The sequence below is a fragment of the Corapipo altera genome, unplaced genomic scaffold, assembly GCF_003945725.1.
Source record: "Corapipo altera isolate COAL_440 unplaced genomic scaffold, ASM394572v1 61183, whole genome shotgun sequence".
Classification (NCBI taxonomy): domain Eukaryota; kingdom Metazoa; phylum Chordata; class Aves; order Passeriformes; family Pipridae; genus Corapipo; species Corapipo altera.
Window position 1 is genome coordinate 130358 of NW_020885106.1, and position 22936 is coordinate 153293.

The following is a 22936-nucleotide window of genomic DNA, read 5'->3' on the forward strand; positions in this document are numbered from 1 at the left end:
CAGGAGCGAATCCTTCCAGAGATGGGTGCTGGGGTCAGTGCAATTCACCCCTTCCCCTGAGCTGCCTGACCCCGTGCTGGGCTGGGTCAGCAGCAGGGAGGGATGTGCTGGGGAAGGCACTGGTTCCCTTTCATGATGATTTTGTTTGCAATAGCTGCAGCCAAAGGATGCCAGGCTCACTTGGAGTGGCTAAAGTACCTTTTTATAAGTAAAAAAAATTGGCTGCATTCATCTTGCTTAATAACAGATTTCATTTCAGGAGTTTTGGAGGCTTTAAATTTAGTCATGACTGACAGTGACAGGAGCATCCCCTGCCCGCTCACTGCTGCTGCCTCTGGGCTCGTGCTGCACTTGCCTGTCTCCTCCTTGCCTGTAATTGCACCTGCCTCCTCCACACAGCTTCCACTCCTTAAACAGAGCCCAGCACAGTGAACTTGGAGTTGGAAAGTAGGAGGGTGTAAGTACTCTATCAGCTGTATTTAATAATTTCTGGAATAATAACTGTTTCAGCTTTATCTCAACCTATTCTAATTCACATCAAGAAATCTCTTGACTCATGGTCAAACCTTTAAACAAACATTTCCTTTTAATTTTCCATTTTTCTGAGTGCCAAAAGCTCTCCCTATGCTTGGAATTTCCCTGTGTTAACAAGAGATGCTTGAGCAGCCTCTACTTTAGGTGGCAGGTGCTGGAGCACCTCATCCTGCCTCCAGCTCCCTGTGGAAAGTGTTGCTGTGCTATGTCCACACAACCACGTGCTTTCCTTAAAATGGCCCTTGCCCCTCCCACTGCCACACTAAAACTTCTTTTTTTCTCTTTTTTTTTTTTTTTGTGTGCAAGGGGTGGGTGGGGGTGGTCGGGGAGGGAGGAGAAAGTGGAGATTGTCCAAGAAGCATGAATCACCGATTCCTCCTTTCCATGGACTCAGTACTTTCCTGGAAAGGAGGCAATGACTCCATTTCAGGGGCTGCCACTGCACATTTCCAGAAATCCACACAATTCCTGAGGGAAGCTGTTAACTGCTGAGCAGCTGCTGCAGGTTCTACACTAACCTGGCTGGCTGGTTTATGGCCTGGGTTTCAGTGAGGATGCCCCAGCTGGTCCCTCGGTCTCCGGCAAGGAACGACATCCTACAGGCCAATCCTGATCGAATCCTAAGCAACAGTGACCCTGGTTTGCCCCAGCTCTGCCCAAGCACTTGCCTGGCTCAACCCACAGCAAGAAGGTCTAATGGAAAAGGTTTTGTGTTTTAAGATGTTTTGAATGGCTTTTATTTTTAGACTTCGTAGAAGATACAGAGTGAAAGCCTATTGTTCTTGTGGTAAGAGATCTTTACAAAGACATCAATATTTCAAGTAATTAAAAATATCTTAACAAAAGACTTTGCTTAAAAACTTGGCAGTTTAACAAGCACTGCTCCCTCCGTCATTTTTTATTCCCATCAGACCAAGGCCGGGTTGTGATCCATGTGTGCTGCAACACAAACAAGAGGTGTGTTAGTTTTGCTCAGGGCAGCTTTGATGCACATAACCTCGGCTGGTCCGGGAGCGAGGCCTGCAACCCTCAGGGTCAGCACGTTGAAAAACTGTAACTTTTTTTCCACCCAGCAATTATTTGGCATTCTTTTTAATCAAGAAACCTCCTCGGGACTGTTGGTCCTCTGGGAAACAGCAACACAGGAACCTCGCTTGGCAAGAAACCTCTTCAGAGCCTGAGCAGGAGCTCCTGTCCACCCCCCTCAGCAGTCTGAGAGTGTGGGCCAGGCTCTGTGGGCTTCCATAGGCTCCCTGTGGATGGAGATTACTGAATCCACCTGTTCTGCTGGTGGGATTATACCCCTCGGTGGTGCAAGCTTGTGCTAAGTGAGGGTAGTTGGAGATGGCCCTTGAACAGTCAATTTGGACCTGCTGAACCCAGTGACTACTGCAAAAGCCACAGTAACTCACAGCCATCCTCACCTCAAACTTTTCCATGGGGTGACTACCCAAAAAACCTGCCTCCTGTGGAAACTGCTTGATTCATGGCCACAAAAAAACTTACCTCATTGTCAGTCGGGATGAAACATTCATCAGGGGAAAGAGGGTGAACTGATATGACTTGTACAATTAATTAATGCTGTGGACCCTCAGCTACATGAGTGGTGTCAGCTTTTGTGCTTGTTGTGTCTTAGGCCTGGCTTATGGGCAGAACTTAGGGCTGAGGTTTTATTGGCTGGACAAGAAAGTCAGACTAAGTACAACAGCTTCTTCAGGCCTTCTCTCAGGCTTTCACTCCCTTGTGCAGGGTTTTAATTTTTAACAGATTAAGATAGAAATATTCAGCTCTGTATTTTCCTTGGTTCTGTGCAAAATAGGTGGCAAGTTACCTGTTCAGTCCAGGAAAGAGAACAACACACAGGGTGTTATTCTGCAGACTTCTATAAAGTTTTTTGATATGGTGGTCTAACTTCTTCACCTTTTTCCTTAGATCCTGCTCCTGCATAAGAGAATATAAGCATTAAACTCCCAATTCATCAGCAGTCATACTTGGGGACGCTGCATCCTGAAAACATCACCTTATCTCGTGTGATATTGCCTCTCCAAACAGCCCTAGAGAACTGATCCTTGGCAGCCCCTTTGCTCCAGCACAAGGAGACCCTTCTGTCACAAGCAGCTCTGCACCTAAGTCAGCTCAAAGTTACCACTCCAGCTTCCCAGGGCAGTCCCTCCTCAACAATTGCAACAAACATCAGAATAGCCTCACACTCACAGAGTCAGACAGCTGCTCCATTTTCTCATAGAAGATGTGTTTTCCTTGTTTCCCATTGCTGTGATTCATTTGCCATATCCATCTCCAGAGGTGCCCTGAGGCAAGAGCATTCCTACTTCTTAGCTCGCTACCCTTCACAGTCCATCCATTTATAGCTTCAAGGGCATCCACGGCACTCTGTGATCTCTGGAATTCTGAAATGCAACAAGAAGGGAACATGCTTTGGCACTGCTGTTGCTGCCCTCCTCCTTGGCACCTGCAAGGCAGGGCTAAAGGTGTGGAGCAGGAGGGAGATGAGAAACTGAAATCACTGCAGCAAGCAGATCCTCATTTTGCTACAGATAAACATCAGACTGTGGAAATGCCAGTTGGCTGCAGCAGCCCTCGTCCAGCTGTCCTCACCTTTTAGAGGTGATTACTGGGCTGTGTGAAGCTGCACAGTGGCCAGCCCTCACTCTGAAGTACTAGAGCCCAACACCTAGCTTTGGAATTTTTCTAAGGGTTATTTTTTTAAGCAGGTGTTTTTTCCTTTTAAATATTTAGCTGTAAAAAGTGCTCTTCCAAACAATATGTGCTTTCACTGGAGTATTTTAAATACCATCCCTTTGAGCATACCTGAGTTTCAGTAGCTCTTGCTGTGTCTGTGCAAAGTCCCAAGGGCTGCTGAATAAGCTTATTTGAAGGAAATAAGCAGGCTGTGTGTGAAGCTACTTACTGAGGAAACAGCAATTCCTGTGCTTTCCACTCTGGAGATCCTTTGGCAGGAACAGTGTTTCCAAGTCTTTCAACTGGCTGAATTCTTCTTGCAAGTCTGTCTCTGTTAATGACTTCTTTAGACCCGCCACATAAATCACACCTTCATTTTCTACATCCAGTTCTAATTCCTTTATCAGAACATCACAGTCCAGCATTGCTGCAGTGACAGGTCTCTGCACCTGGGGTGGATGCAGCAGGAACAAACAGCACATCAGCCCACACAGCTCTGTGTTCGGAGTTTCTATTTTAAAGTATTTTTCTCCCATTGCCAAAAGTTGCCAGGCTATTTTCCCTCCCTTGAAAAAAATATGACTAATGAAGGCTAACTTAATTAGTCATGAAAAAGGAAGAGAGATCATATTTGTAATGCAGAAACACTACAGAACTAAAATGCCATAGCCCTGTTACTTGGCTCTTGCTTTTAAAGCTCCGGGTGGAGGTCAGAATGCTTTCTAACCCCCTTCTGCTGACAAGCAGAAAGGAAAAAAAGAGGGATATAACCACTTGCTTTCTGCCAATGGGCCTAAATTGTCCAGGGACAAGAAGACTGTAACAGCACAAGCAGCCAGCACTTGCCCAGACACTGCTGTGAGCAGATGTTAGAGAGACAGACTGGAGGCTGAACCTAACTTGTGCTTTGGCTAATTGCCTTGCTTACCTTAATGCAGGATCCTGCTACCTCAGCTCCATTTAGGTTTTCCACAGCAAGCTGGGCAGCTTCCAGCACTTCATATTGGACACAGACATAGGGCTTGAAACAGAACAATAAGATACTTCAGGCTTATCAGTGAGACACATCAGCCTTCCCTTTTTAAAAGTCAGGCCTCAATGAAGTTGTGTTTTCTTTTAAAAATAGAATATAAAAGGGTTTAGGAGTAATATATATAACATTCCATATACTCCAGCCATTAAAAAAACCCTTCAATTAGCTCATCAATTAGTAATCAAGTTTCCTCCTCTGGGCATTAAAGGCCTTAACCTATCAGTTCTCTTGAGAGAGACAAAAAGCATCTTGGCTTCCCCAGTGCTCAAAGTCCTCTGAGCAGCACTCGAGCTGCGTTTGTTCTTGTCATTGTGTGGAGCAGTTTTAGGTACCCTGAATTGTGGTAGCTGATGACTAAACAACCAGAAAAAAACTCAAAACAGAATAACTGGTATTTCTGTGTTTCTAATCCATATCTTTCCAAGAGATTACTCAGGTCTTCCAGACCTGTCAGCAACCTTTAAGTGCTCCTCACCTGGAATGTTTCAGTTACCACTGTAAGAGACTGGATTGGTCCACACCTCCCAAATTCTTTCTTCACAGACTTCAGGCAAAAGCTTTCTTCAAAAGGACCTGCGTAAATTGTCAGCATGTCAGTCAGCTTGCTTCTCACCTGTTGGAACACAGATTATTGGAGGAACTTCACAAAGCAAAGGAACTAACGACTCGGTGCCCCCAGATAAATCACATCTCTTTACAAGCTCAGTATGAAGGTTGTTCTCAAAAAAAAAAAAGTACCTTTTCATAAAGTGCAGTATGAAGGTGAGATGCAATGTACTCTGGACCCAAACTGAACTGAATGATACTGAATGTGGACAGGGGAACATCTTCCAAGGCTTTCTGAAGAATCTGGAGGGAAAAAGAGCATACAAGGCTCAAAGAGGTACAAGACAATGGTACTGCAGAGGATCAGAAACAAAGCTATTGAACTTAATTCCCAACTTTAATTTTCATCATTGTCCAAGAAAGCCCTCAGGCAGAAATTCTTCTTTCGTGAGTCAGGAGAGGATGCAGAGGATCAAAGCTCATTTCTGAAATGTTCAAATGGATTCAGCTAACCTGGTATTAACACTATTGTCAACAGAACTGTCAGTCAGCTTTTTAAAATAGGACTCATCTACCCACCCCCAGAACAAGAACAACTTTGAACTACTTTGATGCTTGCTTAGACCAACCCACTCTAAAGTCCATTCACCTGTTTGTTTGACGTGCTCAGGTTACTCTGACACAGGCCGGAAGAGTCTAGTCCCTGTCTGCCCAAAAGGAGGGGTTTTTGGCCAGTCACCTGCAGGCAGTCTAAAAAGCTAGCAGAGAGGAGCAAGCTGTGAATCACACTGCTTATCAACGTGGGGAATTAAAAGCTTTCAAGAAACGCTTGTCAGAGAAAAATGATACAGTTCATTAAAGAAATCTGAAAGAATGTTCTTGTCCACAGCATCAAAAGAAGCCTAGGAAATGTGCTGTGAAATTTAAGATGCAACTGCTCAAAGTTTTTCAGAGCTACACTACAATTATTTGTGTCTCTCTGAAGATCCCGATGGCTTCTAAAAAACATAAGGCACTTTTTTGATCTTACTGAGAAATCAGGCGAAGGAAAAACGTGTACTTGAGAATCTTCTTACCATGGTTTAGATAAACGTGGAGGCTCATTCAGCTCTTTCTGGACCCCACATCCTTGTGGCTGCAGCGCAGCTTTGTTCTGTGAGACCTCAGCCAGTTTTTCAGCTGTCAGAAGCATCTCCAAGTTTAGTTCTGCTACCTTGAGGAAGGAAGAAGATTAGTAGTTGGCTTTCATCTCATCAGCTAATTGCAGCTAACCAAAAAGCCTGTGCTCTCCCTATGAGTCACACAGGCACACTCTGGCAGTGAAGAAACATGAGCATTAATTTCTTGCCTTATTATTTTCTGTTGTCATTTTCGAGCATGCAGCACTCACAGCATCAACCAGCAATCATCTCCAAAAAACTTCTCTCAGAAATCAACAACACAAGCAAGGGACTCATAAGACCAGCTGAATCACTACCACAACACACAAGGTGTCTCTCTTCTTTCATCTGGAAAAATTACAGCCATTCCTGTAGGCTGGAAGTGTCTCAATCCTCCTTCACCCAATGCCCCTCTTCAAGATGAGCAGCAATGCTGACTCATGTCAGTGAGTACTGAAACACTGGTAGTGCTCATGTTATTCAGATAATATATGGATATATGCTGAAAGTAGCAAGGTGTCAAAACTGAGGCCTCTATCACAGCTCCATTTTCTCTTTTAAATCAGTGAGAGGATGGGCAGGAATAATTCTTTTTTCCTTCATAAGCACAACACGTATGTTCTGTGTTTAAGGACAGAAATCTTAATTACATATGACAATTACCTTTGCTGGTCCTTGCTCAATGAAGAATTGAGCTAATTCCAATGCAGCTCTAGCATCTTCTGTAGGATCATGCCCAAGCTTCTGTTCACACTGAATCTCCTTCCTAGGGCATCAAAATTAGGTGTACAGGCAGGTTATCTGTTTTTCCACACTGACCAACATCCTGTCTTTTCTAAACTGGGTCCTTTTCAGGCAAAAGAGCTTTCCCTTCTCCAAAAAGGATTTCAGTTCTGTGCAGCAGCATTCTTGTGAAACATTCCCAAAAGTTACTGCAAGAAATGTTTTTGCAATGTTGAGCAAAACAGTTTATGGGGTTTGACAGAAGCAGTGCTAATACTTGGTACTCTGATACATGACTATTTTTAATTTTACTTCTTTCCTGACCAATGACCTAACTCACAGAGAAAGAGGCAACCTCCAGCTCAGTGAAGTTTGGTGCTGCAGAGTATTAACACTCACTGTGAGCATGGTGAGAATTGTGTCACTAAGACATACTATGCAGTGGTAGGTGGTACACTGAGGAATATCATTTAAGTCAGTAAATTATACTTTCATGTATTAGCCTTTATTTCTTGTCAACTGCAACGGATCTCATTTGTGTGAGGCAGAGTGTCTCTGCTGCTCCACAGTTCAATACACCTGTACTGCTCCAGATGTGCAGAAAGGCCAAGACTCCAATCTGGTTGGGTCACAGCTTGCTCAAAGACAAGCCCAGTTATTATGCTGCCTGATGTTTAAAGCAGCCAGTAAACACTTCTTTACCATGTCTTACTTGCACAGCCATATTTTTAATTTTAGTAAAAAGATAATAATTCTCATGTGACTAGTGGCAGAACAAGACCCCATGACAACACAGTAATAATCTTACCCTAAAACAGCTTTGGCTAGAAATTTTAGCTTAAATCTTCGACCTTCAGTTCTGGCAAAAAGCAATGAAGTATCAATAACACTGGGGTGGATCATCTGGAGGAGAAAAAAACATCACCAGTTTAAGAACAGCAGTCATATAGAATTGGGCAGTAACTTCATAGTTTCCTGTGCACTGCCTTTTCAGTTGCCAGTGTCTCACTGACAGACACCTGATCCACAAAAAAAGAACAACAGGAATAATGAAACAAGTCCAACTCTGCTCTCTAAAACTCTAGTGGGAAGGTCTAGATTGGGTTAGAAAGATTACTTATGATTCAAACAGTTCTTCAGTTCTTCCCATAACAGAGCTCTCAGAAGCATCTGGGTGAAGCAGAGGTAAAGCTTCAGTTGCAACCACACCTATGTCTGGATAGACTCCTCCCTTCCTTTTGGGTTCTGAACAGACCCTGTAAATTTTATAGCTGTAAAGACAGCCCTCCTTCTTTAAATCCTTATAGGCATAGGGCTATTCATAATTAAAAGCAACTAACAAGTGTTCACTAATAAAAGAGGAATTATTAAGAGTTTTCACATCTGAAAAAGAGGAACACAGGGTTGGAAAAAATACTCTTAAAAACATACTCACTTCCAAAGCCTGAAGATCAGAGTTTAGAGAATGACCCACCAATACTGCATCATGGGGAAGCATTTGTTTTAGCTTGGTTTGGATGTCTGACAGTCTTGTTTTCACTGGAAGAAGCATTTTTTTTGTGACTCCTGAGAATCTTTAAAACAAAAGTTGGATGAGGTAAAAGCAACACATTAGCAACAGTGTCTGCTGGAGAATATTACAAGCAGGTAATGTAAAATATGAACTCAGTGTAACTAATCACAGAATGCCATTTACTGTTTTCTGTTCCAACATCAGAGGATACACTGCAGGTGTTATTAAACTGCTGTGAGTGCCACCACATCTCTTTCAAAAGTTTATTTCTCCCAAGTATTCTTAAATGATGCAGTTGGTAGGATCAGATAGCACAGGAAAGGAAATACTGCAAGACTGATGATGGAAGGAGATTCTTCCAAGTAATCTGAGGGGACTGGCATGTCACCTCCTGCATAAAGCTAGGTAAAGTTTTGGACAAGACAAGGCTTGAGTTTTGCCTGCTTTTGTTATAATCCTGAGCCTAGCCTTAGAAATGTGTACAAGCTGATAAGCTGCTCTATTAAGTTTTTACATACGAGCAAATTTAGCTATGGAGCAGAGAGATGCAGGCTGCAATCCTGTACTCTTACCCTCCATCTTATTTTATAGAGAGCAGTAAAGAATAACTTGCACTGTGTATCACTAATTTGTAACAGAACTTTCCCTAGAGTGCTTCAGAATGGCAATGTTTCTGCATAGTAGCCACGTGGGCACTGTGCATCAGTGTACACATAGTGTTGGCTATTTTAGTCACACAGCAAGAACTGTATTGACACTGAGGGAAACACAGCAGGCACCTGTGTAAACCAATGCCTTCTGACAGGGCCTGTATAACAAACAGGCTGAATCTGAAAGACAGAGATAAGAACCATGTGTGCCAGTGACCTGGTGCGGTAGTTCATCACTGTGCTCTCAGGTTTGACCAGCTCGTTCAGGAGGCACTGACCCCGCGCATCCACCAAAGACACACGGGTGACTTCGTTCCCTTTTGCAGTCAGGCACTGTCAGGAAGAAGCAGAGGCAGTTGTTGGATCAGCATGATGCTGCCACTCAAAAACCTTAGCTCACACCTGCTTTGGCTGCAGCCAGCATCACTACTAAGGAGTTACTTGACTTGGAGATCTACCACTGGTTGTTTTATACTGTAGCACGCTTCATTTTAACTGATAAATGTGCACCATAAGCACAGCAAACACACAGGCAAGCACAGCACACAGAAAACCATTATAAAGAAGTGCTGATTTCACAGAATCAGTCTGTGCTTTGCACTGCACAGCTGGCACTGACAGCATCAGCACCAGAGACATTGTACAATTTAAAAGAGCCCAGGCTGTATCATTAGTTACTCAATGCTGATGCCAAATAGACATCTCTGCAAGGGCAAAACTGCACTAAAGGAGGAATCTTCACCACAGCATGCTGCCAGAGGAACTGTGATGGCTAAAGGGAAGATGTATGACAGGGAAGTATCTTTCCTTTCCCAAACCTTGGGGAGAGCTGAGGAGGAATTCCACAGCAGTCTCTGGGTTTACTGCAGCATTGCTGATAGGCCTGGCAGATCCATCTGCTGCTGAGAGCCAATGCAGACCTGAGCTCTCTGCTCAGCATATCTCTGTCTTGTTGCCAGAACCACTTCCTGTGCCCTTCCCAAGGCTGCATTAGCGCTGGTACCATCAATGAAGGGACTGGCAGTAAATATTAATATATCCACATTGCTTTAGCAAATACAATTGGTTTAGCAATACAAGAGGGGGCTTGGCTCACTTGGGAATAGCTGGTAAGATTTTGGTGCTTGACTCTATTTTGTAAGGCCACACACATTGATTTTTACCATTTCACAATCCAGACCAAAGAGGGGGCTGCTGTCTGTCCTCTGCTGATCACACTCTGTAGAGATATAGTCCTTGCATCCAGGGGAGCCTAGAGGGAAAACACACCCAGGATAAAATAAAAAGACCCTTTTCTTCTAAAACTCATCATATATCTTACATGACAGAACATACAACTGTTAAAATTATAAAAACCAAAACCAAACCCAACCAAACAGCCCTCAAAAACTGACCTTCTATGGGATAGTCATTTTTTTTCTGCTCTTCTAAAGTCAGAGTATAGCTGGTAAGGCCTCGTCTTTTTTCTCCGTATCTCTGAATGATGGGATCACATTGCAAGTCTGAGCTTTTAGTAACACATTCACTGCTGGTGGAAGTCAAGCCTGTAAAATACAGAAGCACCTGTCAAGCTCAGAGAGCACTCCCCACTTGCAGGCAGTTTCTGCATTAGATGAACACTTAGAGGCTGCACCATTTCAAATGAAAACACTACCTAGAACAATGGACTGGAAAGAGATGGGTAGATAGAAAGATTGACACACAGTCTGTCTCCAGTTTATTTTTCTCTCTCTCTCTGCAGTTTATATATATATATCTCTCCAATTTGTATCTCAGTTATTGTGTGTAAATATACACATGCTATATACATTATATACACATAATAGTATACCTTATGTATACTACATATAATAAATATACTTGACATTCAGCATATTTTACTCTTTTTCCCAGTTCAGCTACTGACACTGCTGGCTGAAGCAAGTCACATCACAAGTCTCTGTCTCACATTCCTTTCAGAAACAGAGAGAACAAACTTGCTTCATAAGCATGACAACACAATCATGTGTTACTTTATAAGCTGTGAAAGAAGTTCTCTTTTTCTTTTCCTACCTTCTCTGTGAAATTTTTCCCTTAAGAATTACCAGGAGACAAATGTGCTTTAAGTGTGGCTCACAAAGAAGCAAACACTGAACTGACCCCAGAATTCACAGCTGAGGGTGATTCTCTGAAGATTGCTCTTAAAAGAAAAGTATACCTGAGCTCCCTGACCTGTGACTGTGCAGTAGATTTACAGTCAAGATGCTACAGGACTGTTGATACATTGACAGTCACAGCTGCTCAGTCTCCTATTTAGGACCTGAATTCAAAACTCTTTTTACACTTCTAACAGTTTCAGTGAAGTTCTCACTTGAGTGTCTTGCAGGTTTTGTACAAGCCTGTTGGATTACAACCACCTCTATAAAGAGGGTAAAAATAGGAAATCAGTTGTCAACACACTTGTTCTTCTCCTTGATTTGCTGCTCAGTATAACAAAGCAAACTAAGAAGAAATTAGTAACTTATTAGCTCAAATCTAATTTATATCTCCGTGTCCTTTATTAGGTACATCTTAGAATAAAATAATCACAAGATGGGTAATGAAGCATCAGAATTTGAAATTAAATATGTTAAAGACTTTCTCTCTTTTTGCATTTACTTGTAACAATCAGCCCAAGAAGTGTTACTGAACTAGTCAGGGTAAGAAGTCTTGTGGTATCAGCCATTGCATGTGTTCCTTTGTAAACAAGTTTATCATGGCAGCCCACTGGGATTGCAGAGGATGCAAAGTCATGAATTACTGCTCAAAGTGAGTCACTGTCTTGAAAGAGACGATGCAAACCCAAAGAAGGTACCTTGTGCTGCGTTTTGAGGTTTCAGGTCTGTTCCTTCCCCATACAGGCTGGCGAGGAAGTCAGCAGATGGTGTTAATGTGAATCTCTGAAAAAAAGAGATTTTGAAACAGAGGCAGAAATAACAAGCAAATAAGTTTCTTCTTGATCCCCAAATCAGCCAAATTTAGAGGAGGATAGATAAAGAAATAGTGGAAATATGTTTGGTGTTTTCTCAAGAAAAAAAACCAACATAAACCAAACCTGTTTTAATGACATATGGTACGGGATTCTTTGTACTAAGGGACAGATTTGCCTTGCCTGATACAATCAAGAAGGCAAATCTCAAGACTTCCTTTGATAGACGTTAAAGCCAGTTCCAGTCTTTCCAGTTAAGTTGTGATTCACATTTGCTGCAGTTCAGGAGGAACTCTCTAGGAGCCTTAATCGAAGTGCTTCTTTCTTCCTTCAAAAATGTTGCTTGTAAGTCAGAAAATTAAAACAATTATTTTAATAATCTTCTTGGGAAATGGGAGAAACTTAATATAAAAGAGCAAATAATAAAAGTGAAATTTTCCAACAGTGGGACTAGCATAACTCTACTGGGAGTCTCCTCGCTCAGAACAAGTTCCAAGTTACTGAATTATTCCAAGATATTTTTAATCTCATTGGCACCCTGAAGGTGAGGATATGTAACAGTCAGAGGACTGAAACATCAATACATGTTTCACCTGGTAAGGCTTCAAAGACATAAAAGTCTTGAAATCCTGTTTCTAATATCAAAGCCCTGGCCTTTGTTCTGAGCTGACAACTGCAGCAAATAGATCCTCTCATTTGCTTGCTGTGAGAGTCAAAGATGGCCACATCCTGAGGAAAGGCAGTAATTCCACTGCAGCCACTAATCCCTGGGATGTGGTTTCAGGACTGGAAGAAGTTTAGAAGACAGCAGTGCAGTCTGGGGACTTACATGCCGGAACAGTTTTCTGAGGTGTTTGAACTGTAAATAGAATCTGTAGAAATGGACTTGGCTCATTTCATGTAGAACAACAACCACAACTCCAGCCAGGTGGCTTTGGTGATAAATACGGCACCAGCTGCAGTCAGAAAATAGCATTAATTAAAAAAATAAAATAAAAATCAAAGCAAAACAATTATCAAGTACTCTTAAAAACAAACTTGGAACCAGCCCAGCTTTTAAGTCAGCGAGTGGCAAAGTGCCAAATTACTTCAATGAGAAGAGGCTTTGTAGCTTATCTCAAGAAGACACATATTCCTGGAAGCAACAGAATATGGGAGACAGAGAAAGAATGAGTTATAGCAAACTTCTGCTGCATACCATTTCAAGACATTTATACCTCATTTATATGCACCAGAATGTGCATACACATAAGTAACTTCAGCTGTAGTGATGCAGTCTAGTGAATTAATGCATCAAAAAAATCCCACAAAATAATTTTCTATTCACTATTAAAAATCTAAAGTGGGATAATGTTTGCTTTGAGTTTCATTTTAAGAATCATTTCACCATATTTTTGTTATCCAAGGACCCTCCTCAGCCTTTTCCTTTCAGTGCTGAGAAGTTGCCCTGAGAAAAGGAAAAATGATTAAAATGTTTTTCCCAAAACACTCTAGAATGCTGTTTCAATTATATCTAACACGAAACATGTTAATATTTGTGTTAATATTTTAACATGGTATTTTGTTTGTCAGTGTGTGAAGCTTCTTTGGCTCCACAACAGTAGTTTAGTTTTTCATAACTGCACGAAACAGAACCACGAAATGGTGGGATTTTTGTCAGAAGAGGAATTCTGGTCTCTAGTCAAGTCTAACAACAACTGTATCTGCACAATCCAGGCTGCCATTATGGCAACCGTGCTGCGAGTGTTTCAAATCCAGTGTGGCCAATACTGAGGAATGTTTTCACAACACAGGAGAGCACAGGACAGGGCTGATTCCTGACTGTGGATGTTTTGTACCTGGGCTGTGCTGCATTGTGGCATTTTCCCAAAGCTGCATACTTCAACAACTCATACAGCTGGTCATGGCTGATTTCACAGTCCTCCCCAAGCAAAGCTGCTGACAGGCGACACAACTTTTCCTGTGGGAAGGGAAATGCCAGTAAAGAGAGGTTTTAAGTAATCACACCAGTTCATGGAAAATAAAGTAAAAGGAAAACTATTCAGATACAATCAACTACATTTAAAATAAGTCCTCCACTCACTATAGGCAAAAATTTCCTTTTAGATCACACTTTAATATTAAATTCACTGTCAACATTTCAGTAATTCAGGTACTCTAACTTCAAAGATTTCTTTAATAAAGATTAACGTAAGCAGCTGAATGCAGTGAGGAGACTTAATTCATCTGCAAACACAATGTTCTACTCTCTCAACTCTTTCACCCACTTCCTGCTGTACAGCTTTGAACATTTGTACAAGTACCCACTCCATCTGAGGTTTTATGAAACCCATTTACTCCATTTGCAGTGTGTGATCTGCTCTGGTGAAGAGGTTTGCTGACCCCTGCAGGGAAAAACGTTTCAGTAAAATCCAAAAAAACCTGCAGAAAGCAAACACCGAGTGGATGAGGTGGGGACTGTGCCACACTGTTCAACACAGCAGTTCTTTAAGCCTGAATGCACAAATTCTTCTAAAGGCTAGTCAGCAAGGAAATGCAGGGTTTTGGAGACCTCCACTGACCAGATGGCCTGTTCCAAAGAATTCCTCCTGTAAAAATTTTAAAGACACTCCTTTCATATGTGATGAAAAGACATCACTGCATACAGAGGGGAAAAGGCCTCAGAATACTGCAGAATATCACACCCTAAAGGATAAACAACCACCAGAAGTTGTGCTTTCCCCTGCACACTACTAAGTCTTGTGTTCAATAATTTGGCCAGAGCCTGCTCTCGTGGGACTGAGGGTAAGGAAGTTAAAGGGAGCTGACAAGCTTTGAGGTTCCCGTGGTTAAGAATCATCTGGCCATAACAGCACGGGCTGGTGCCTCATCTCTCGTGCTAAGTTAGAAAAGTAAGTAATGACACTGTTGTTTTCAACATGGCCTAATTAGAGCTTTGCAAAAAAAAAACAACAAAAAAACCCAGACAAAGGGCAGAAGTTTTGATTCAGCAGGTAGAGGGTACTGCCAACCACAGGAATTTCAGTCTCCAGATGGGTACAAACAGGGTTGATCTCACAGGTCGGACACAGTGACTCCTGTCCCGCACTGAGTCAGAGTACTCTGGGTGAGGTGCCCCCTGAGGCTGCTCTGCGCCCTTCAGACACAACGCTCCTTCCCACATCTGCTTTGGTTAGCAGATTATACTGGAAGACGTATGTACTTTTTAAACAAAATTCCTTAAATGTAACGCTGAACACTCCAAATGAGTTCGTTTCCACATTCCTTGGAGCAGAATCCAAGCCATTAACAGCCTCCCCAGGGCAGCAGTCACAGCATCAAGCATAGGTCAGGAAGCATTAGGACAACGCTCTCGGACACGTGGTAGGGTTGTTGGGGTGTCCTGTGCAGGGCCAGGAGTTGGACTCGATGACCCTTGTGGATCCCTTCCAATTCAGAGCATTCCATGGTGTTACCTGCAGGCACAGCCTGTAGCCGACCCTCCCGGTGCACTGCTGGTGAAACACGAACTCGCTGCTCCCGGCGCCCCACCGTGTGCCACAGCAGCACCTCGGGAAGGGGCCGTAAGGGACATGCGGCCCGCACCGCGCTCCTCCCGCTGCTCTCACCTCGGGACCCGGGCCGGGGCCGCCGCCATCCGCCTTCCGCCTCTTCCGCGCCGCCTGCTCCCTCTCGGGCCCTGCGGGCCGCTTGCGCCCGTTGAGGCAGAGCCCCTTCGCCATGGCCTGGGCCGGAGCGCGGGGTCCTGCTGCCCCTCACGGGTCCGCTGCTCCCGGCCCGAGGGGGGCACTCGGAGCCCGCCGGGGCCCCGCCGGGCACCGGCCCCGCTCTCCCGGCCGGAGCAGCCGAGCGCCGAGCGCGCGATGGGGGCGGGCCCGCGGCACGTTTGAAATGGCGGCGGGGCGCTGAGGGCGCCATGGCCACCAAACGCCTGGCCAGGTGGGGCCGGGGCTCTGGGGGCACCGCGGGTGGAAGGGGCCGCGGCGGGGGCCGGAGGGGTTGTGGGCTGTCCTTGACCGCTGTCGGTGTCCGCAGGCGGCTGGGGCTGGCGCGGAGCAGCGCCCGGGCGCGGAGCGGGGCGCGGGCGGGCGCGGGGCAGCGCTTCGCCTTCCTCATCGTGCTGGACTTCGAGGCCACGTGCTGGGGGGAGAGGCAGCAGCGCTGGCCCGAGATCAGTGAGTGCTCCGGGGAGCGGGCGGGGGGCACAGGATCTGCCTTTGAACGTCGTGTCTTCATTACATTATGTTCCTTCTGAGTCCTGGCGTTTCAGCCCCAGTTTAATTATATCTATCTGTCTAAAATACATATATAAATCATATTTATATATTATATCATAGATTCAGCTGAGTTGGAAGGCACCCATATATAAATGGAATAATTTCTCTGGACAGCTTTAACCTTTCTGGCTTCTTTGTGTGTTGGGTTGTTTCTCTTTTTTTTCTTCTCCTTCTGTGTTTGTTGCAGTCGAATTTCCAGCAGTCCTGTTAAACACCTCAACGGGAGAGATTGAATCTGAGTTCCACGTGTATGTCCAGCCTCAGGAGCATCCTGTTCTCTCTGAATTCTGTACAGAACTAACTGGTATAACACAGGTATAAATTGTGATTTAGCATTGTTTTACACTTGTATAATTGCTGTTTACAATTTTATTTAAAGAGGCCTTTAAAAAGGGCTAAAAAGAAATAAACCTCAAATGAATTTCATTGCATTCTAAATCACTCATATTGTTCTGTTTCATGAAGAATCAAGTTGATGAAGGGGTCCCTCTCAACATTTGCTTATCACAATTTATGAAATGGATTCAAAAGATACAAAGGGAGAAGAAAATTATATTCAGTACAGATACTCAGAGTAATTTCTCTTCGGAAGCGAAAGCTTGTACCTTTGTTACTTGGACAGGTAAATAATATTTTCATTTGCTTTTTCTGCAGAGTAATAACATTTGGTGGCACTAGTGAGACTGTGTCTTCACTTCTGTTCTGCCAAAATCCTGGTATTAGGTATTAAAAATGTGCAATTTTAGGATAAGGCTGAAAATATGGAATCCTGATGTGTTTGCAGCACCTCTGTCTCCAGGGTCTGACATTGTTACATTTTTCTGCTTTACATAGTGAACTGTGTCACCGTTCCTTATCTGTCTAAACAATTTAATGATTGAGATCTTTACTTGTCTGAAGTCATTTACTAACAGCAGGGATTCGCTTCTCCTGATGTCCCATTGCAGCAACCCCAGTGTTTTCTGTGGACAGAGACTTCACAGCCTGTGCTTCCTCTCCTATTGATGTTATGTCCCTTTTTGTAGATTTTAGGCCACATAAAGGGCCACATAGGCCACAGTATGTGAATTTTAGGCCAGTTCTGTAGTGGTGCATTGACTGTGGTTTTCCTGCACAGACTGGGACCTGGGTGTGTGTCTGCAGTACGAGTGTAAAAGGAAGCAGCTGCGAAAACCCGACATTTTGAATTCCTGGATTGATCTCAAAGCAACATACAGGGTGAGGAGATCAATAAACTGAAACATTTATATCCACATTATCACCTCAAAGGGTAACTATACCTGAGCTTTCAAGCCAATGCTGTATGTCCCAGTGACCAGAGTAACTTGTAACCTGTTTTCTTTTATGTTGTTATCACTCAATAACCAACTACATGGCCTAGAACTGTGTGAATTTTAATGGAAATCTTAATGGTAGGAAGAGATTGTTGTTTGATAAATGATCGATAATCCCAGGAGAATTTTTGAGCTGCTCTTCCTTTCTTTAAACCTTTTGCTCTGGTTGTTTCCTAACATCCCTTGTTTTGAGTGCCTTATTGCTGCCTTGCATTGCTGTGTTAAAAGTTATCATCATAGAGGTACTTACAGGTCAAGACCAGAAAGTACATTCTGAATAGTATGGATAACACTGAAAAAATTAATGTATATTTTATTACATAGTCTATACCAGAACAGAGTTCTAACCTGGGGACTAACAGCACCTAAGTGTACCTTTCCCTGTGTAATCAAGGAAACTTTCAGAGGGTGACCCACAAGTCTACTTGTGCAACAGAACTAGGTCTATAAAAATAAACAATGTAAATATTGCCCCTTCCTAGTGATCAAATCAGATACTGGGAGTAAGTAGCAAAACTCACTTTTTCTCATTTAAAAAAAATCCCATATCTATGTCAAATATATTAATGCCCGTGCCTTTGATTGGATATTTAAATATGTCAAGGTATTATTTATAGTTATATTCTTCAGTGCTGGTCTGTTAAGGCCTTCATCAGTGTAAGCCATAGAGTGCACACAAATGACTCCAGAGCTCAGACAGAATGGATTTGCTTAAGCCTGAGAGAGGGGTTTCATGGTTCTTTCCATTCTGATTTGTCACAGGGTAAGTCACAGTCTTATCCTCAATGCAGACACCCAACTTGCACAATTGACTTGTGAGACTTATTATTCATAAGGTGATATTTCTGAAATGGTTTTCATTTGACTAGGAAGAAGTTTTGACATGCTTTATGTTGAGCACCTGCATTTCTTTCCTTAGGCCTTCTATAATAGGAAGCCTAAAGGGCTAAATGGAGCTTTGCAGGATTTGGGGATAGCTTTTGTAGGACGGGAACATTCTGGTAAGTGAGATATGATGATCCTAATTTTAATATAGGCACATAATGCATATTAATATCTATTTTATAAAGCTAAATATTTACTATTTAGTTTAGTTAGCTAAACTAAAGCAGTGAGTCAGTAGCTAGTCACTACTCTGAATAGTAACAATTGTTTCCAGGTTATGCAATGTTCTGTCCAAAGGAACAGCAAAATAAGAAAGGCAAAATGCTTCAAAGATCATATTTAGTTATTTCTAGACTCATACTTTTTTTCTGAAGTCTCTCCTAGTGCTACTGAGTGCATGCTCACAAGATCAATTTTTGAATTGCTAGGATGCAAAAGAAAAGAGGTGGAGGGAGGATAAGAAAACTCGACCTCTGAACAGCATGTTAATGTGAGAAAATTCCAGCACAATATGAATTTTTTTTTTTGGACTTGATTAATAAAACAGGGAAAGGATTTTTAAAATTGTGAATAGATATTCAAGTCTGTGGATTGGTCCTTCAGATGTTTCAGCACAGGGAATTCTTTGGAATTTTCTACTTCCGCTTTCCTTTTTTGAATTAGATAACTGTGTCAGAGTTCTGTGACTCCTTGTCATTTATGTAAGGCTTACCTAGATCACATTTTTCCTCTAATAAGAACTGTTCCCAGTAGCAGTTTAAAAAGAAGTCATTAATATAATCATACTTTTGAAGGGTTGGACGATTCTCGGAATACTGCTCATCTTGCTTGGAGGCTGATTTGTGATGGATGTGTGCTGAAGGTTACTAAATCTTTGGATAAGGTTAGTAACTACTTCATCTACTTGCTTTGTAGCCTGGAATACAGATGAAAGATGAGCTATTCAAATAATAAACCCAGCATCCTGACTTTGATTTGAACAGAACATCCGTAGGCTGATACGCTTATTAATTTTGTGCATTGATTCCCAAAACTTCTGGGTATTCACTCTCCAAAATTTCCTTTTGTTTACGGACTCCCTAGGCACGTCTGCAGGGTAATTTAATTGCCAGAACACTGGCTGGAAACTTCACTGACAAGACTCCACTGGGAAGTAAGAGCAGGCCTGAAACATCTAGAGATGGAACATTGGAAACAAACTCTCTGGCTGAGAACAAATACTCTTTTGCTGGAAACAACATAAATTCTAATGCACAGACCAAGGAACAGCAGACCACTTGTAACTCAGCAGATGTCCATGGTGTACCCAGCAGCAGCTCAAGGACTGAATTCCATGCTCAATGCCAAAGCCCTTCAGCAGCATCTAGTGACAGATTTCCTGTTCCTCTTGAGCTGGCACGGCCATCTCCCAGTCCTGCACCAACAGGCATCCAGCAGGGATTGAGCAATGGGCAGCTTCTGGGTACAGCCAGATACAGCCCCCCAGTACAGGGACCAGGACTGGTGCTCGTCTCCACTACCATCCCCTCAGTTACTGTCTCCAGTGAGGAGATCAGTACCAGTGCTGACTGCTTGTCTCTGCTGACAGACTGGGAAGATGTTGCTTTAATACCAGAATCTCAGTATGAACAAAATTCAGACTCTGTTCAGCTCAAGGATGACTCGAGTACAGATAGTTTAACAGTGTTTGAAGAAAAAACAATTTCAAAAGAATTGGCTGTGGCAAGTTCAGATAATCAGAGTTTGGAGAAAAGTGTAGTATCCATGGAACCTCTGAAACCTGTCATTTACAAAAGTCCTGATACTACAATCTATAATGTAGGAACAGTGCAAAGGCAGACTTCAAATTTTTCAGCTTTTAAGTTACCATTTGCAAAGGGAAATACCATTTCAGCACTAACTGGAAATTACTCTACTTCTTCAGAGGTTCCTAAAAGAAAGCCAACTAGTCCAAAAACATTCCCACCAGCAAAAAAACAGTCTTTGGCTATATATCAAGAGAAGACTTCATCTTTTGATCATTCCTTACCTTTGAGAAGTTCGAATTTGCCCAAAGTGTCTCCTGCCATTCTGAACTCCACGGTCAACTTGAATCCGCGTGTAAGAGCTGTGAGAAGTGGAAAACCAACTCCCCCTCTGTGCAACTGCGGTCGAAGAGCCAAAAAACTCTGTGTGTCAAATGCTGGCCCAAATCATGGCAAAGCATTTTTCTGTTGTCCTGTTGGCAAGCAAAACAGTAACAGAAAAGGTTGTGGATACTTCAAGTGGGAACATGCACTTCTCAAAGAGAAATCTAATGGTCTCCCCCTGAATGCGGATGCTTTGACACCTCTTAGAACTGTTTCTAGTAATTTAGGAAATTCTTCCAACAAAAGCTATTTATGTCTTAGACCCTCTATGAGAACATGAAAATGGATAAAATTTTTTGTCTGAATCTTAAACTCACTAAGTTTCATGCTTGATGTAATCAGGACAGTCAAATGATATTAGATACATGTTCTCAGAATGGGACAAAACAGTTCTTGGTTAACACAGATAGAAATGGAAATTGCTGAAGCACACAAAAATATCAGTAAATCCTAAAGTAACTCATTAATGACGTGTGAGAGAACAGATAAAACTGTAATTGCTAAAATTAAAGTATGAGCAGCTGTTGCTACAGATCTTAAATTTCTGCTTTATTATATATTTTAAATTCTTTACTAGCCTAGTCCTTAAAGACAATTTTAATGACACAGATTTTATTTGCACTTTTTTGTAAATATACTTGGGATGACTATAACTAACTTTTAAAAATCTATTTAGAAGTTGTCGCAATAGTATTCTCTTAAACTCCTACTGGGGTTTTTTTATCCTTTAAGTAACAATAAAGATAAGATGTTGGTGACACTTCATTAAATAACTTTAACTCCCATCACTTGTGCTCCTGCCTCCCTGAGTTTCCCATTTCATTTGTATCAGTGTCTGCTTTTGCCCTGTTAGCTGTTTGTGTAGCACCTGGGACAGCAAAATGGTGGGACTCAAGTAAGGATGTATTCAAACCTAAACTAGGAAGGATATAGTGCCATGTCTTTTACTTGATGTTGCTGTGTAAATCTGCAATACCTTACTTTATAAAAAATCCTGCAAAACAGCAAGTGTATTAATTTTTTTCTCCACTCTGTCCAGCACAGTTCATTTCTTCTGATCTTCCTGCTAACAGTCTTCCCATAGGAATGAGAAACAGTCCTTGGATTTTTGGTTCAGTTGTTATAAGTGGTCTATGACTTACAGAAACTACATTTTTCTAGTGTTGCTTATCGCAGTTGACTTTTCCCCTGGAAGTTGTATCTGATAATCAGTTCAACTGGAACCAACAGGACTCGAACAAAATTTGTCCTGTGTAGAGAGAACCCCACAGTGCAGGAGCACAGTAGTGGATGAGGCACAGCAGGGAGCTGGCTGCCAGTTATTTGTGTTCTCTTTTCCACTAAGCTCTACCTTCAAAAGCTGCAGCACTGACTGCTGGGAAACAAATCAACCCACGGTGATTAGTGGAAGAATGGAAAGTGCAGACTGGGCTGGATATTCATGAAGGCTGTGGACAGACAGAAACAGTATGTTCTGCTTTACCAATGCAGAAATGTACGCTTTGCAGATACAGCAGTGAAGTCTATTCAGGGTGCCAACAAAAAGTGATTAAAATGATTATCAGATACAACTTCCAAGGGAAAGTCTCAGGCTTCCATTTACCTGTTCAAAAAGCTTCTGTTTTTAGCTGGTCCCTCTACACTGTGACACTTTCAGGACTCCACCAGCCCAGGGTGCAGGGGTCGGTGTTGGATGTGGCATTGCAGTGCAGGACTGAGGGCTGCTCGCTCCCCTTCAGCAACTCTCCGTCTGATGTCGGGGTTTGGAGATGTAACAAGAATTCATAGTATTTACAACATAGAAACTACACATAGCCAAGCCAAATGATTTAAAGAAACAATGAGGAGGAGAACTGAGGCAGCCAGCAAGGCAACACCCAGTTACTTTTTAACCATGTGCATCATCTTGCAGTTTACAAAGCAGTCTCTTAGAAGTTGGGGGGGTTTCAGAGAAGAGCACCAAGACCCTCGATGAAGACCCTCAGAGACCTTACAAGGACATGCACATATGCTAATAAGTGTTGGGAAATGTCATGACTATGTAATGAGAATGAGGGGAATGAAAAATAAATAATCATGTAATGTTGACATATAAGCTGTGTCGCGATCCCTCAGTGTGCACTTTGGCGAAATGATTCGCAGGGCACCTGGCGTCGCAATAAGGAGTGCCTGGCTTCTAAAACTCAAAGATTGAGTCTTAGAAGTTTCTTTTAAGTGCCGATTTTAGGCAACACGTCCACTGCCCTCCCCTCAGTTCCGAAATGGTGAACACAGGCTTTAACCCTGGGAGCTGGAGTTCGGGGGAAGCGAAAGCGTCAAGGTCTATGAGGGATGGCGTTTGGCCGCGGCTGAGCTCGCCCGGAGCGCTGGTCACCCTGGGCCGGGCACCCAGCCCCAGCGCCGCCGCCCCTCAGGCCCGGGCGGTGCGGGCGGTGCCGCGGCCGCCGCTCCAGGCGCGGCGCTGTGCGGGCCGTGCGGGGGCCGCGGGGCGGGCACGGCTCCGGC

At 43.0% G+C, this 22936-nt stretch overlaps 2 protein-coding genes across 4 annotated transcripts; one reads left to right on the forward strand and one right to left on the reverse strand.

Annotated features, from left to right (window-relative positions):
- Positions 1–1247: 1247 nt before the first annotated feature.
- On the reverse strand, positions 1248–20441 carry REXO5 (RNA exonuclease 5). 2 transcript variants are annotated; one of them, XM_027669799.1, is made up of 19 exons: positions 20332–20441; positions 13645–13766; positions 12636–12762; positions 11693–11777; positions 10254–10403; positions 10023–10111; positions 9077–9192; positions 8132–8270; positions 7505–7599; positions 6637–6739; positions 5890–6026; positions 5463–5571; positions 5006–5116; positions 4743–4880; positions 4163–4255; positions 3464–3683; positions 2749–2942; positions 2366–2475; positions 1248–1473 (listed from the first exon to the last, which is right to left on the reverse strand). In XM_027669799.1, exons 3-19 carry the CDS (start codon positions 12699–12701, stop codon positions 1404–1406), a joined length of 2025 nt encoding a protein of 674 aa, XP_027525600.1. In that variant the 5' UTR covers positions 12702–12762; positions 13645–13766; positions 20332–20441; the 3' UTR covers positions 1248–1403. The 2 variants fall into 2 exon arrangements, with proteins under 2 accessions (XP_027525600.1, XP_027525599.1); XM_027669798.1 differs by lacking the exon at positions 20332–20441 and adding an exon at positions 15415–15553.
- ERI2 (ERI1 exoribonuclease family member 2) lies at positions 15678–21114 on the forward strand. Of its 2 annotated transcripts, XM_027669800.1 has the most exons (8): positions 15723–15745; positions 15842–15981; positions 16271–16398; positions 16549–16705; positions 17201–17301; positions 18337–18418; positions 19097–19185; positions 19386–21114. In XM_027669800.1, exons 1-8 carry the CDS (start codon positions 15723–15725, stop codon positions 20709–20711), a joined length of 2046 nt encoding a protein of 681 aa, XP_027525601.1. In that variant the 3' UTR covers positions 20712–21114. The 2 variants fall into 2 exon arrangements, with proteins under 2 accessions (XP_027525602.1, XP_027525601.1); XM_027669801.1 differs by lacking the exon at positions 15842–15981 and having other exon boundaries at positions 15678–15745.
- The last annotated feature ends 1822 nt before the right edge of the window (positions 21115–22936 follow it).

What these genes read in the sequence shown, in the direction of transcription:
- REXO5 (XM_027669798.1), bottom strand. Translation starts at nt 15,528, where the DNA reads ATGGCGAAGGGGCTCTGCCTCAACGGGCGCAAGCGGCCCGCAGGGCCC. An exon ending in TTGGTCTGGATTGTGAAATG is followed by an intron (nt 9,193 to 10,022) that starts GTAAAAATCAAT and finishes TCTTCCTGACAG; the next exon opens with TGCCTGACTGCAAAAGGGAA. An exon ending in TGAGCACGTCAAACAAACAG is followed by an intron (nt 5,117 to 5,462) that starts GTGAATGGACTT and finishes TTTTCCCTCCAG; the next exon opens with ATTCTTCAGAAAGCCTTGGA.
- ERI2 (XM_027669800.1), top strand. Translation starts at nt 15,723, where the DNA reads ATGGCCACCAAACGCCTGGCCAG. An exon ending in ATCTCAAAGCAACATACAGG is followed by an intron (nt 17,302 to 18,336) that starts GTGAGGAGATCA and finishes TTCTTTCCTTAG; the next exon opens with GCCTTCTATAATAGGAAGCC. An exon ending in TTACTAAATCTTTGGATAAG is followed by an intron (nt 19,186 to 19,385) that starts GTTAGTAACTAC and finishes CGGACTCCCTAG; the next exon opens with GCACGTCTGCAGGGTAATTT.